This window comes from Anopheles darlingi, chromosome 2 (assembly GCF_943734745.1).
Source record: "Anopheles darlingi chromosome 2, idAnoDarlMG_H_01, whole genome shotgun sequence".
NCBI lineage: Eukaryota > Metazoa > Arthropoda > Insecta > Diptera > Culicidae > Anopheles > Anopheles darlingi.
Genome location: NC_064874.1, coordinates 2,910,001 through 2,923,790, shown reverse-complemented (window position 1 = coordinate 2,923,790; position 13,790 = coordinate 2,910,001). Strand labels below are relative to the sequence as shown.

The following is a 13,790-nucleotide window of genomic DNA, read 5'->3' as shown; positions in this document are numbered from 1 at the left end:
TTTACCCCGGCCACCGTCGACCGATGTGACAGTCCCGGCAGGTCCTTGTTCTTGTCCTTGGTGTTGTTGAAATCGTGTGTGTTCGCACGTTGCGTTTTCAGGATGCGGTTCTTGAAACATCGATGCATGCACATTCAACGTTTTCGTCCGCCGTGTGATCAGCTTAGCACAAATCCTATAGCGCGTAGATCAGCGTAATGCATTTAATTAATGTTTATCCTTGCACTCCTATCAATGCTAGTTTTCGGGAGGCGAATTTTAAACCGATCCGATGTTTATGCAGTTGGTCCAACCGGACAAAAGGCGTCTTATCACCGCGACAGACATTGATCCCAGGTTTGAATCATCATCTAATTTGCTTTGAAAGAGGCCAAACCACACCAAGCGACTACTACAAACATCGCATTGCAGCGCAGCCTCGCAGCAAGCTATGATTTATAATATTAAAGGCCTCCTTCTCGCAACCATCAATTCTCGCTCACTCACTCACTCACTAGCTCACGTGGTCCGTCATGGGAAGGGGTATGCCCCGATGATATTATGTAAATTACTGGCCAAACATCATCGCGATGGCCAGAGCTCCGCGGGGTGACAAAGCAAAAGGCGAGGGGTCTGCCGAGGGATACAATCGTTATGCGGCCGCCTAGGTAAATATTGGTTATTAATTAAGCGCAGTTAACCGAATTATCTCAATCCGTTCGTACTAGAGCTGCCGTACAGCCTACGGTTCGAGGTGAGCTACCGATCACCGTGTTTACCAAAATTCCAAATACAATCCGGTTTGACGGGCCGAGTCCCAGCGTGGAGATGATGAACCGTTTTGTTGCTCTCGTTGGATGCCACATTTCATCGTGCTTTTTATTTGAACCCTCGCGCCAGCCTCAGGTCAATAAATGCACGTTATTGCAGCGTGGTTATTGGATTCGAGCCTTCCCGCCTTTTCCCCTTCCCTTCTGGTTCCCAATTTTATGCTCGAGCATAGCGCAACATGCAGTGGAAATGCGCTAGAAATTCAATTCTTCGAAATGCATTTTTACCCTCCCAACGGTGCACGGTTTCGTGTTCGTCGCGTCTCGTCGCGGTCGCCCCGCGGCTGCTCTAGCAACGATTCATTACATCCGCAAAATGTAGCATTTCCAGCAATGGAATATAATAAAAATGTGGGTAAATATTCGTTATTTATCAGCGCCGTGCACCATTCGTCAAACATACGCTTCAGCGAATTCAAATAGCGATGATGATGGACGATGGTGGTGATGAATCCCGTCGGATGCGTCAGGTTCGGTCAATGTTTTTGCGGACATTTTTATTACAATTTCGAAATGCCGCCACCCACCGCATGCACGCCGTTCTGTTGAATCAAGAGAAATGAATAACTGTTTGTATTCTAAAAAGTATTTAAAACACCGGATTCGACGAATCACGAAATTTCCGTTAGATTGATCAAAGTTAATAAATTCTCGCTAGACGACAAAGATTAGTATCAAACACAATGAGAGCCACACCTGCGGTGAATGGTGAACGCACAATTTGTGAGCTGATTTGTAGATAATCTGTTGCACGGCGCCTTGGCCGCCGAACTACTGCTGATCGATGCTTTCCGTCCCGGGAGGGGGAGCTTCAGGTGACCCTCTTTACCAACCCGATGGCCAGTAATTTGTGAAATGTTGCTAACCATTTGTCATTCCGTGCTTTACAGCTTGTGTGACTCGAAAAAAGCGAAGAAAGAGGGAACGATTCCCGCCGTGACATGGAATGTTTGATTTGAGGGCGATAGACTCAACTGCTCCGTGCCCGATACTTCCGAAGAACCGAAAGAGAATGTAAGAAATCGATTGCAGCAAGAATTCCGAATGGCGTCCCCATTGGTAGCGGAAATATCAATCATCATCGATCGAAGTAAAAGGGCGCGATGCTGTAACGAGGAGAGACGCGATCAGCGCCCGCCTTTACCTAATCTGAATAGCTTGGCCAAGTTCCGGCCATGTCCGGGGGATTCGTTATGCCAAGTGACATCGATAGCTGAAAGTCATTCCCAGCACTTGTAAGCCATCATCGAGCTTCAATTTTATCGTTTCCACCTTGATCGAATCTAGACCAGAGAATGGCAGCCACGGTCAGGAGCACTCTGGTAGGCCTCGATCAGACAGATCTGACCGCCATCACCGGTACCGTGTGCGTGTGCCACATTCCGCGATGCCATCGGATCTAACTCCGTTTCAACGGTACCTTCATCTTCCTCCGTTCGCGCATCTCGAGCGACAAGCGACAAACAAAACCTTGAACGATGGCGAAAGGGGAACCACCAGCACGGTTCTGCTCTACATATTCACGGCGAACCATATTCAAACCAAAGTCATTCCACATCATTGTACAACATTGTGTCTTCTCTTCGATGCCGTCGTTCCGCCAGACACCAGTGGATGATACGAGCAAGGTCAGCGAGCGCGTTCGCGGTCTTCTGTCACGGAGTTTGACCACGACCAGTTCAACACTCGGTTACGCAAGCTTGCGCACGTTCTCGATTCATCAATCGCGCCACAAATGGTGGTTCTGACATCCCGTGGCCAGATGATGAAACCCTTCGAAAGAGGCCATTCATATTCCTGTGGCACACGGTTCCGCCGGTCCCTTGGTAAAATCGCGCACCGGGTCAACGAGGGGAGCACGAGAACACGGTTGGAACTCCGCGTGTGTCTTTACCTTGATCCTTCATAAAGACATAAAAGTAAAGAACGTTTAAGCCATCTTAAGGCAGTTTGGAACGGAATTTAAACATTCATCCATCCTCGAAACCACAACCATTCGCACACTAGCCACACGACCACGAAGTATTCCACGTAACTCGATCAAATCTTACTACCAGATCCCTGCGCGCATGGCCCTCCGCAAGCATTATTGACGATGTCTGGGTTGGTCGGTCGGTTGGAAAGAGAAAGTTTTCAAAACCTTTGATTGAATTACAACACATACCTCCAGAGCAGCGCCAGGATGGCGATAGAACAACTTTCCAAGAACTTGCACCCAACTGCCGGCCTCTCATATTCGTCTTCACGCAGCAAATCATCCCCGTGAAAGTGTCGCGTAATCCAACACCACATTCCCCGGGAGGTAGTATGCATCGCATCCCGCACATCCGTGCATTTTCCGAATGAAGCAGGAGCACAATGTAGAGGTGATATTTTAATCCCACAAAGAAGGATCGAAGGATGGACGGGGAAGAGCGGGAGGAGGGGTAATGTTGACATAAAAAACATAGATTGATAGAAAAAAAATGCCGATCCCTGAGGAGTGGTTAATTAACACTAAAAAATCTGATTCTTGAACAAATTATGAGTGAGTTTGATCGTGAAATTAGGTGGAAAAACCAGAAATTAAGAAAATTAAAAAAGCACAGTTATTTTTAAAATATAAATTCAAATTAAAAAATCTCAACGGTCAGATGAACTCCCAGCCCGTACAGTATAAACAAAAACGGTGCTTGACTCCCAAACCCGTATAGTATAAACTATTCGACAGTGATGGTCGATAAAATATGCACATTTTGTACAAAAAAAGACGAAATTTTCATAAAAAAACAAAATTTCATGCTAAAACTGACCTACATGGCACTGTAACTTTGTTTTGATTTGGAAATTGTTGCAAAAAATTTAAATTTTATTACCTTTTTTGTCCTAATTTCGTGATAAAGACAACGGCGATAAGAACAAATTCAAGTCTTTTGCAACCCCCGACGTCGTTCCTGTTGGAAAAGTAGGCCGGGAAAGTGTAAATAACTTGCTACCAGGCCGGAAAGGGATTCCAAATATTTTTGCCTTCGGGGAGTACAGAAATCCGTGTCCAAGATCTGGGTGTCCCAAAAGGAAACCGGTATGTTATAAAGTTCATGATTTTGGAAGGATCAGTTGCCTTAACGATCTAATTCCTCTTTCAGTTGTCATCACGGCAAGATCTGCTGCAATTCGGATTACGGAAAACCAACATTAAAAACACTCCTCGTGCCTTTCTGGTACTTCGGCTAAAAATGGTAAGTAGTTTTTACCTTCTAGAACCTCGAACCTCGAAAACAGAACAACGAAATGGGATTGGCTCGAAACGCAACGTTTATTGAGATACCCCCCCCGGCTGCTCTGAAGGGAAGAAGATTTTATTACGAATCGCTTACGTGAATAATGGGAATAATTTTATACCGCGGAACTAGCGCACGACCAAAGCGGACAGATCAGAGAGGGAGCACCACCAGCGGCAGCTCACACACCGGCAAGATCGCTCCTTTTGCCGCCCCACGAGTGGAACGGATTTCTTATGACCACCTTCGGCTGCTTGTGGGCACGCACCGTCCCCGTGCGCTTTCCACCCCACGAGTGGAACTTCTGCTTCGACACGTACTTTGGTGGCCACTCCCGTTTCGGCATCGTACCCTGCAGCGGTGCGATCTCTCCACCATAGCAGTTGGCCTCCAAGTAGGCGTTGATCATAGCAGCCAATTGTGGATCGTCGATCCTTTCCTGCAGACAACGGTAGAAGTATTTTGCGCTTTTACCGCACAAATCCCCTCCATCCGGCGTTTCCATCGCTCGGGTCTCTGACTCATCCAGCCGTTGGCCGGTGTAACCTGAAAAACAACGGAAACATTAAAAACAGAGTCCCTCAAGACCATTTCTAATAACATTTTGCCCCCCCACGGCTACTACGATCGAGATAGCAGCGCAGAACAGGCGTGTACCATGTGTGGACGACACCGACAACGTAATTGCATGATTGCGTTACATTAATTCAACTAACGGTACCACCATAGCCAGCACCAGCAACGGCCACCCCTTTCTGCGCACTGTACCGGCAAAAGCAATCTCACTAAAATGCAACCGTCCGTCGGTCAACAAACGCGAAAATAAACACACCGCGGACACTTGGAGAACGAGAAAACGAGGAGTTACCCCTGCCTACCCTACCAGACCGTAAATCAACAGAAGCTACAGAAGCGCGACTCCAAAAATCGAATCAAATGGTCAATTGATTTCCGCTCAACGCTCGTTCGCTCGCTCGCTCGCACTTACTCTTTCCACCAGCGGGCACCGTTTCGTCTGATCCTGCCACGGACGGCGAAGGGTTCTGTTCGGAGGCCGCGAAAGCCCCACTGCCCCCTTCGCTGGTGGACATATCCTCGTCTAGCTGCGCGTAAGAAGCACATACGTCATCGAAGCGAGCAAATTTGTCCACCATATACTTCCGGTAGCGATTGACCAGCGATTCCAGAACCACCATCTCGATGGGATTGGTGGACGCGTGTTGTAGTGCCGCCAGGTACAGTGGAGAATGGCCCGCGAGTGCCGCTAACTTTGTAACCGGAATTAAATTGCTGCCATCCTCGTAGTGCCGATACCAGTCGAAAGTATTGCGACCAATTGACTCCGGTCGATCACAGCGGCAGACGCGTGGCCCACTAGCCAGCACGAACGCCACGGCTGCCAACAGTAAACAGAACATGGCCATCACTTCGTCGAGGGTTTTTGGGAGGGAAAGAGGGACCGGAAACGCACAAACACGTTTCACTTCCTGTTCGACCACGTGTCCACTAAATTTTTGTTTTTCGTTTCTCACTTCTCGTCACTTCCGGTACGATCTTTTTTTTGGAGAAGAAAAAATGTCCTTGGCACACAGTCGATATTCGATGACGATAACCTAATCAGCCACCAAAATGGTGGTGCCGCAAGGAATACATGCTGCTGCTGCCGCTGCTCCTGTCGACTCAAACGGTTCAGAGGTTAAACGCAAACTGGCGCACCTGTTGCCACTGGAGTGTCCTTTTTATACCCTCTCGGGTTTGGCTGGGGTTGCTCCTTGATACCAGCGCCACTCGAAGCATCCTTGATTGCTGACAATTACAAACGATTGAAGTGCTTCTTCCTTACAATTTGTCACCAAAGCATTAAACCGGGGTGGTTGTACCGGGGGGAGGGGAGTGAGGGAGGGACTTGATTTTAAGATTTACACCATTATGAACACCTTCACCCATTGTCCCAGCTGTCCATCCCAGTGGGTTGCGCGGCGTAAGCGTGGTTTCGAAGAAGCACGGACAACGGACGTGCGCAATGCAAATGTCCCATGGGGGGTACCAGTAGAGGGACTTAAGGTACAGTAAGGTTTGTAGCAATCAAATCTGCTCAACCGAGCGGAATCGATGAGGCGGGCGGACACTTTTCTCGCCTTCACACCACCTGGCCGCATGGCATTGATCATCTTATTCCGTTGGGAAGGGAGTTTGTCTGAAAATTCGTTTTAAAATTATCACGCCCATACTTATCCGCCAGCCGGAGCTGGTGGCAGGAGGAGAAGCTGGTCTGCAAGCCGGCTTACCGTGGCCGTGGTCGTGGTGCCATTTCGCGTGACGAAGTCAAATCAGGCTGCCAGCAGCGTGGTACCGGTTTTATTGTGCAGGGCCACGACTGGTGACGGCGATGCAAAAGTTTCGATTTAAGTTTTGTCATTTGTGGAGCGACCTCAATCCGGAGGGGCCACCACCCACCAGGCAGTTCTGCATGGAGGAGATAATACGTCATCGAATAGGGCAATTAAAAGGAGGGGTTGCGACACGATGCGGTGAAGTACTACCTAGAAAAAGCGAGGGGCATTAAATGATCCATTACGTTTAATGAAGTCGTCGAAAAGTTTGACCTGTCTGCAAGTGCACAAATCTCGGAAGTAGCGGAATGATTAACTTACTTTTAAGTAGCTAACGATCTTTCCCCGGTCCCACCATTAGAAATTTCGCTTCTGTGGCGATGGTGACTGTCCGGACTGGGTGCTGGCCGAAATTCATTCCAATCTGGCGCAGCTCACCACGGATCAGCTGAACGAGCTCGGAGAGCACACCGCAAAATCGATTCTCGGTGCCGACATTCCCGTAAGCCTACTGTTTGAGCAAGCATCCCGGGATCCTAGAATGCCTTGACTAACTATTCACTCTGACTGGCTCGCTTTCACAGGAAAGTGATCTCTCGAAGATCTACGCCATCACCAAGGGCTCATGGGATGCACCGAAGGGAGCGATTGCATGTCTGCGATTTCTGCTGACCAGCGCAGCACGGCACCGCACGGATACGGCAGTGTTTGGTACCGAGCTGCAACAGTTGGGACTCCCAAAGGACCATACAGCCACGATGTGCCGGTTGCTGGGCGACTACGTGCAGCGCATACGTGCCACACTGCGGGACAACAGCTTGAGCGTAAATCAGCTCGATAGCTTTGAGTGCAGCATTCCAAAGAACACGATCGATTGCATTCAGCTGAAACTGGGCATACAGAACGAAATAGTGGATGGGCTGCCCAGGAAGACGAGCCACACCGTGAATCTCAATCGGAACGATGCCTTGCTGCTGCTGAACGAGCTGAAAGCCGTGCGGGATACGATGGAGAACTACAACTTTGATAAAAAATATTCCGATGAAAAGTGAAACTCATGTAAAAGTTTTAGAATATATAGATATACATTCCTTCAATATCTCGTCCCCCTTTACGAGCATTTAGCTGTTTTGCGAATATTTGCTTAGCCAAGTTTATGCAAGCAAATCATTTACAGTAAAAATATTTCAAGCAAGTATTTCTGTTCTATAACGATTAATTTTGATTTCAAAACGAGTTTGCTGACTACAAGAAAATCATTTCCATCGCTTGCCAATCAAGCAAACGCTGACAATTCGGAGACTTTTCAGCACATATCGAGCAAAACCTCCCGCGGTGTCGAGGCGGAAAAAAGGCAGGAAAATCGAAGAAAATCGCAGGAAAAATCGAAAAGGGCCGTGTTGTGCGGGAAAAATGGACTCCCTTCTGCGTAACTACGCGGACTCGGATCAGGAAGAATCGCAGGATGTCGAGGCAAAGCGGGTAAATTTCGCAAACCAAAATCTCCTCGGTCCGGAACGTGATGGTGAACAGAGGAGAAGCGCGCGGGGTAGACCGCGGAAAAGCTGGGCGGTCAAAAACAGAAAAGAAAAAAGTCCCTCCTCGAGCTAGTTGGACCACTTTTAATAATACAATTCGCCCATCTTGCCATATGTCCTGAATAGTTGACTTCCCCCTAGGAACCGACCGCATCCCCAACCGGATCGTCGAGCGCGTCCTCCTCGGAGTCGTCGGAGTCGCAGACAGCGAAAAGAAAAAGAGCCAGGAGCTCCGGTCACCCGCGTGAGAAGCCAGCAGCGACGAAACCGAAACCGAAGACCGCGAAGTCCCGGAAGCGGCGACACCCGCAGAATGAGGTAATTATTATTCCCGTCTTTTTGTCTGCCATCTTTCCTTCTCTGTCTCTCTGTCTATGCGATCTGCGGCGCGGTTTTTCTAAATTTGTCCGCGCGTGTTTCTCTACTGCCGTTTCACGATCAACCTGATCTCCACCCCCCCATCCCCCCAAAAGCCACCCTCATATACTCCCTCCACAAATGTACTGCCAATAATAATCCTGACGCCTGATTTGTTGTTGTCCAAAGAAAATACCTCAAGCGTATTCTTCCCCCCCTTGAACACAATCCGCGGCACAACAGGCAGCTCTCTGTTGTGTCGCAGCCCCTTCTCTACAAAGCAAAAAAGAAATGCAAACCGAATACACAGCCCCCCCCCCCCCCTAGACACACAAACACACACACACAAAAACATCCTTGAATGAACCAGCATCGCCGCGCCGGCATCTCTGGTGGTGCGCCCGCGAGGCCTCTAGCCTGCCGTTCGAAGTTCGAAGGATCATCTCGTGGCAGAGCACGAAGCACTAATGCACGATGTAGTGATGATGAAGAGAAGGGGGGCAGTACGTACGGTGGTCACGCATTGGCCTGTACAATGGGGTAAGATCCTTTAGTGTAAGTACCACGATTGTACCAAACCGGAACACCGATTCACACACACCCCATGTTTCTCCAGCAAATTAACGAACGCAAGCAAGCAAACTCCCGCACTTGAAAAGTGAGCGCGCGATGATGTTTTACGAAAAAGCCCCCCCGGGACCGGGACCTTGTTCTTAAAGCATTGCGCTCGCGCCCGCGACTCTAGGCAGCCCGCGACTCCTTGTGTAGAGAAGCAAAAGTCCTCCATTTCCGGCTTGACCGGAAAGGGGATTTGGGTTACTTTACACAACAACACGACCGCCCCCGGTTTTCTGCCCTATTTTTTTATAGAAATCATCATCCTCTGGCTCGGCGTCTTCATCTTCGTCATCTTCCTCCTCCGATGACGATGCACACGGTTCTTCATCGTCCGATTCGGATTCCGGATCGGCTTCTGGTTCTAGGAAATCTCGTCGCTCCCACAGCAGCCCGCTGAAAGGAGGAAGCAAAAATGGAACGAAGGATAAAAAATCATCCAACGATGCTAAAATCGAGAGCAGTAGCCGGAACCGAAAATCTCCTACACCGCCATCATCGAGTCAAAGTCGGCGTCGTCGTCAGTCATCACCCGGTGGTAACAGAAACAAAAGCAAGGTAAGCGGAACAAGCGGGTCAATTAATAGCTATGACACTCACTGATACTCTGGTTTCGTATCTTCCTTCTTCTAGAGTCCATCAAAGCCATCACAGCATGACAGGAGAAGGTCTTCTCCGGTGCAGAAACCGTCCGCTAGTCGACGACGCGATCGCAGTGCTTCCCGCGAGCGAGATCGTAAAACCCGTGAACGGGACCGTGACCGGGAGCGTAGTAACCGCAACCGGGAACGCAGCCGTGATCGTGACCGGGAGCGCGAGCGAGAACGCGAAAGAGATCGTGAGAGGGAGCGCGAGCGTGAGCGTGAGCGGGACCGAGACCGGGACCGTAACCGGGATAAGGAGCGGCACAGCAATAATCGTAATCGCAACAACTATGATCGAGATGATGATCGCGATCGTCGTGACAACCGTAATGACACCGCTTCGGCTCGCCGTAGCGGTGGCAAATGGAGCAATAATCGGAACGATGATCGACGAGGAGGAGGAGATGGAGGTGGTGGTAACCGTAGCTATGATCGTAGAGACGATCGACGGGGTGATAAACGGGGCGATGAATACGACAAAGATCGTCGTAGAAGTCGCCGGTCGAACTCACGGGACTCCCGCAACACCCGCCGGTCGCGTCAGTCTCCGGAAGAAAGGGGACGCGGTGGCCGTAGCTCGCGATCACGCTCGAGATCCCGTTCCAGATCCCGATCGTCTCCGCCGACTCGCTCGATCGGCAGAACCCCTGTGCTACCGGCCACTTCTGTTACGCCAGGAAGTGGTGGTGGTGGTCTGCTACCGACACCCACCCGGTTCTTTGATCCGATGCTACCCAAACCACTCACATCATTGCTTCCTACACCACCCGCAGCTCAAGCCCTGTTGGGGGGGATCGGTGTTGGGGGTGTAAGCGCTACCGCTGGGATACCATCGCTCATGAGCATCCCCACAAATCCTCCGCCATTGTTGAACTCTCTGATACCGGCTGCCGTGGCGGCCAAACTAAATCTCTCCAATGAAGCGAACAAGCAACCATTGCAACCGCTACAGTCACTGGTCAGCAGCACGGCTTCACTCGATGCAGTAGTCAGTAATGCGGCCAGTACAATTCTGTCGCGTACTGCGCTGCTCCGCAATAACGCCAAGGCGGCTCAGCTCGAGAAGATGGGCATCGATGTGTTGCAGCAAAGCCAAAAGGCTGTCGATAGTGTGCCACTTCCTTCGTACTACAACCCGGGTGTAGTGAATCCGGTACGGTACGCCGATCAGGTGCAGAAGCGCAAATTACTCTGGAGCCATAAATCGACCGAGAGCAAAGAAGTGTCATCCAATATTAGCAAATGGGAGCAGGCCAAGTTCGCCCAGGATACCGATGGTAAGGTGGCTTCCAAGTTCCTGAGACTCATGGGTGTGAAAGATGCTCAGCCAAAGGCGGGTGAGGAAGGAACTGCCGGTGGTGGTGGTGGTGGTGGTATCATGCCATCCTCCTCGTCCATCTCTTCCACGTCACAATCGGTACCGCATGGTGGTCAGTCGGCAGCAGGTGACGGCAGTACGGCGAGCGGTGGTGCTAGTGCCACTCCAGCCAGCGCCGGTAAACCGCTGACGGGAGATAGTATTAAGAAGCAAGAGGAGCTATTCTCTACCATGGAACAACAGTACGAGGTGGCCCGACAAGTGACACATACGATGCGAGGTGTTGGATTAGGCTTCAGCTCGCAGGCTCGTCAATTTTAAGCTGATAACAAAGGCATGTCCGTGCGATTAATGATACAACGTAAGGCCATCGGTTCAAACCGCGTAGAATTATCGGGGCGACGCATTAAACTTCTGTCGAAGATGAAAGAGAGATGTACGTAGCCATTAATGTGTGTCGCGAGAGTAGAACGCGAGTAGTATGGTCACATGTTGAATGATGAAATATAAACCCAAATCAAGTCCCCACAACGCTTGGAGTTACAAATGGAGCTGTCTTTCTGGTTTCGAATGAAACATCCGAACGGAATGCAAACAGATGACACGCGATTATTCACTCATCCTCGCTGCTCCTTTCTGACACCAATCACGGTGTATGTGATGAGGTCAACTGTGCTTTATTATGCCGACATAGCGCAGTTCTTACACACTACTTCTTCTCCTTCTTCCCTCCTCTTCGGCCTCTTTCGGTAATCTATCTCATACTAGGCGTATGGAGGAAATATAAGCATGATAAATCACTATCGCGACGTTCTCGAGCATCTTCGACACGCGAGAAAATAACAATTTTTGAAAGGAATTCACCTTCCCCCTTTTGATTGATGCAAGGAATGAAATGTACGGTTACACACCTATCTACAAACTTAACATGCACGAATGGAATAGAAACATTTAAATTTAACAAAGGAACCGCGAGGTTCATCATGACGCGACCACTGGAACCACTCATCCATAGCTTTCCTCTTTGAGTCACTCACTTACAACCAATAAACCAAAACAAACAGGAAATAGGAAACAAGAAACAACCAAGATCCATTATAAAGCAAGCACGTCGTCCCACGATGACCGTGGCCTTGGCCAGTTACAGGTAATATCAAGTCTTACTAGTACACGCAGCATTCACGCACTGTTCTACTGGACGACAGAGCTTTGCATCAATCGAACAAGGCAGCCAAAGCATGTCTTTTTCGGTCCGCTTCCGTAGTAGGCGAGTGTCGCAGATCGGAATGTTCTCGCTGTGCTGCTATCGATCACAGTCCCGCTCTGTATCAACCAGTCGTGCTCGCCTGGCCGTTCCCTGGCCGTACCTTCTATACGCTTCACTAACTGTAGATTATCGGTAGCAAACCATAACATAAATAACGTTTGATGGAGTATGTAAGGGAGAATTGGTTTCAATAGCAAAAAACTAAAACACACCCTGCTTCTAAATCATAGTATCCCAGCCACGCCGATCGGGCTGACACCATCTCAAGCATACAGAGCGAACGCACCACGCACATCATAAGCATACATGTAATTAAAGCTCCGGCAACCGACTACCTAACAGAGAGGTTTCCGATCCGATTGTTGCTCGAACATTCGCTCATTTCCGTATTGCATTTTGGTAAGTAGTATATGGGGAGGGAATAGCGCAGAGCGTGTTGTGTGACGCGAAACACTTATAAATTACGAAAAACTTATTCGATTCGTCGTCGGTCGGACCAAGACCGGTGATTAAACATTCGAATATATCTTTCCTTACGTTTCATCAGAATTTCGCTAACCTAACACCTTCCGTCGTTCGCTAGTATGGAACACGCTAACCGACTCTCGTACGCGATACAAAAATGGCATTTTTAGCTACTCCGTCACTCCAAGGGCTCACATTAATGAGCACATTTTCTTTAGCTCATTATCACTGTCATCGGCATCCAGTAGGCTTTCGCTCGGTACCTGTTTGCCATCCACCTTCGGCAGAAACGGCCCATAGTCTAGATCCCGCCGCTCGTAGAACAACAAGTAGGCCGTGCTGGGGTCGATCTTTGGTCGTGTCGGTATCTCGCGGCATGAGCTATCGTTATAGCAGTACCAGGAACCATTCGGATTAGCTGCATAGGAAATGTAGTGACCTCCGTTGAGCATTCCAGAATGGCACTAAAAATGAAAACATGCGCAATGCGACATTGAAGCAAAACTTGGAAAAAAGGAATAATCACCCGAACTTACCACTGCCGCATACAGTTGGTACTTCAACTCGAACGGATCACAGTCCGGTTTCAAAGGATGTTGATGAAAATCGGTCAGCTCACCATCAACCACGGGTGTTTTCGTGAGGCTGGTGGATACCAATCGTTGACGTCGCGTTGAATCACTACTACGCACCGAAGCCGATGATTTGGAACGTAGCCCACTCTCACTACCTGCGCCACCATTTACATCTTCTTCCCTGTCATTCCGTTGACGCGCATAAGCAACATGATGCGTCCCTGCAATCGCCGGTGTGATAATACTGTTGCTCCGTGCTTCACTATCCTGTACGTCAACCTCTATGTCCTCTTCCAATTCCTCCTCAGCATCATGATCCTTTATACCATTTACTTGCAACGAACCGACGGACAGCTCATCGCCAGCCTCGTCGATCATCGACATTTCACGATCGAACTCAACAAACTCATCGTGACAATCATGATTTCGACCATCGCCACGCAACGTTCCAACACCTTCTAAAAGATCGCGATGCCGAAGAATAGTCTCCTGTGGCACCGACGCTAGATACGGAGTCGGATCAAAGTCTTCATACGGGAAGTTGACGACCTTTTGCGACTTCACCCACTTGCCGTTGACGTAGTTGAAACGTTTAAGGTGTACAATCTA

At 49.3% G+C, this 13,790-nt stretch overlaps 3 protein-coding genes across 7 annotated transcripts in view; 2 read left to right on the top strand and 1 right to left on the bottom strand.

Annotated features, from left to right (window-relative positions):
- Window positions 1–3,672: 3,672 nt before the first annotated feature.
- On the top strand, window positions 3,673–7,504 carry LOC125952782 (COMM domain-containing protein 4). The gene is made up of 4 exons (XM_049682493.1): window positions 3,673–3,870; window positions 3,935–4,027; window positions 6,764–6,904; window positions 6,987–7,504. The coding sequence occupies exons 2-4, from the start codon at window positions 4,025–4,027 to the stop codon at window positions 7,452–7,454; spliced, it is 612 nt and encodes a 203-aa protein (XP_049538450.1). The 5' UTR covers window positions 3,673–3,870; window positions 3,935–4,024; the 3' UTR covers window positions 7,455–7,504.
- Window positions 7,505–7,704: 200 nt separating this feature from the next.
- Window positions 7,705–11,412, top strand: LOC125952765 (arginine/serine-rich coiled-coil protein 2). The gene is made up of 4 exons (XM_049682467.1): window positions 7,705–7,884; window positions 8,082–8,258; window positions 9,168–9,470; window positions 9,546–11,412. The coding sequence occupies exons 1-4, from the start codon at window positions 7,816–7,818 to the stop codon at window positions 11,193–11,195; spliced, it is 2,199 nt and encodes a 732-aa protein (XP_049538424.1). The 5' UTR covers window positions 7,705–7,815; the 3' UTR covers window positions 11,196–11,412.
- Window positions 11,413–11,504: 92 nt separating this feature from the next.
- LOC125952757 (ubiquitin carboxyl-terminal hydrolase 32) overlaps window positions 11,505–13,790 on the bottom strand; it is a 13,944-nt gene continuing 11,658 nt past the window's right edge. For all 5 annotated transcript variants that reach the window (XM_049682444.1, XM_049682440.1, XM_049682443.1 and 2 more), the window contains 2 exons: window positions 13,143–13,787; window positions 11,505–13,070 (listed from right to left, as the gene is read on the bottom strand). In XM_049682444.1, the coding sequence (XP_049538401.1) occupies window positions 12,798–13,070; window positions 13,143–13,787 (918 nt within the window). In that variant the 3' untranslated portion in view covers window positions 11,505–12,797. The remainder of the gene's footprint in view (window positions 13,071–13,142; window positions 13,788–13,790) is intronic.

Coding starts and splice junctions, on each gene's coding strand:
- LOC125952765 (XM_049682467.1), top strand. CDS start 7,816: ATGGACTCCCTTCTGCGTAACTACGCGGACTCGGATCAGGAAGAATCG. Junction 8,259..9,167: donor GGCGACACCCGCAGAATGAG/GTAATTATTATT, acceptor ATTTTTTTATAG/AAATCATCATCCTCTGGCTC. Junction 9,471..9,545: donor GTAACAGAAACAAAAGCAAG/GTAAGCGGAACA, acceptor TCCTTCTTCTAG/AGTCCATCAAAGCCATCACA.
- LOC125952782 (XM_049682493.1), top strand. Junction 6,905..6,986: donor TTCTCGGTGCCGACATTCCC/GTAAGCCTACTG, acceptor TCGCTTTCACAG/GAAAGTGATCTCTCGAAGAT.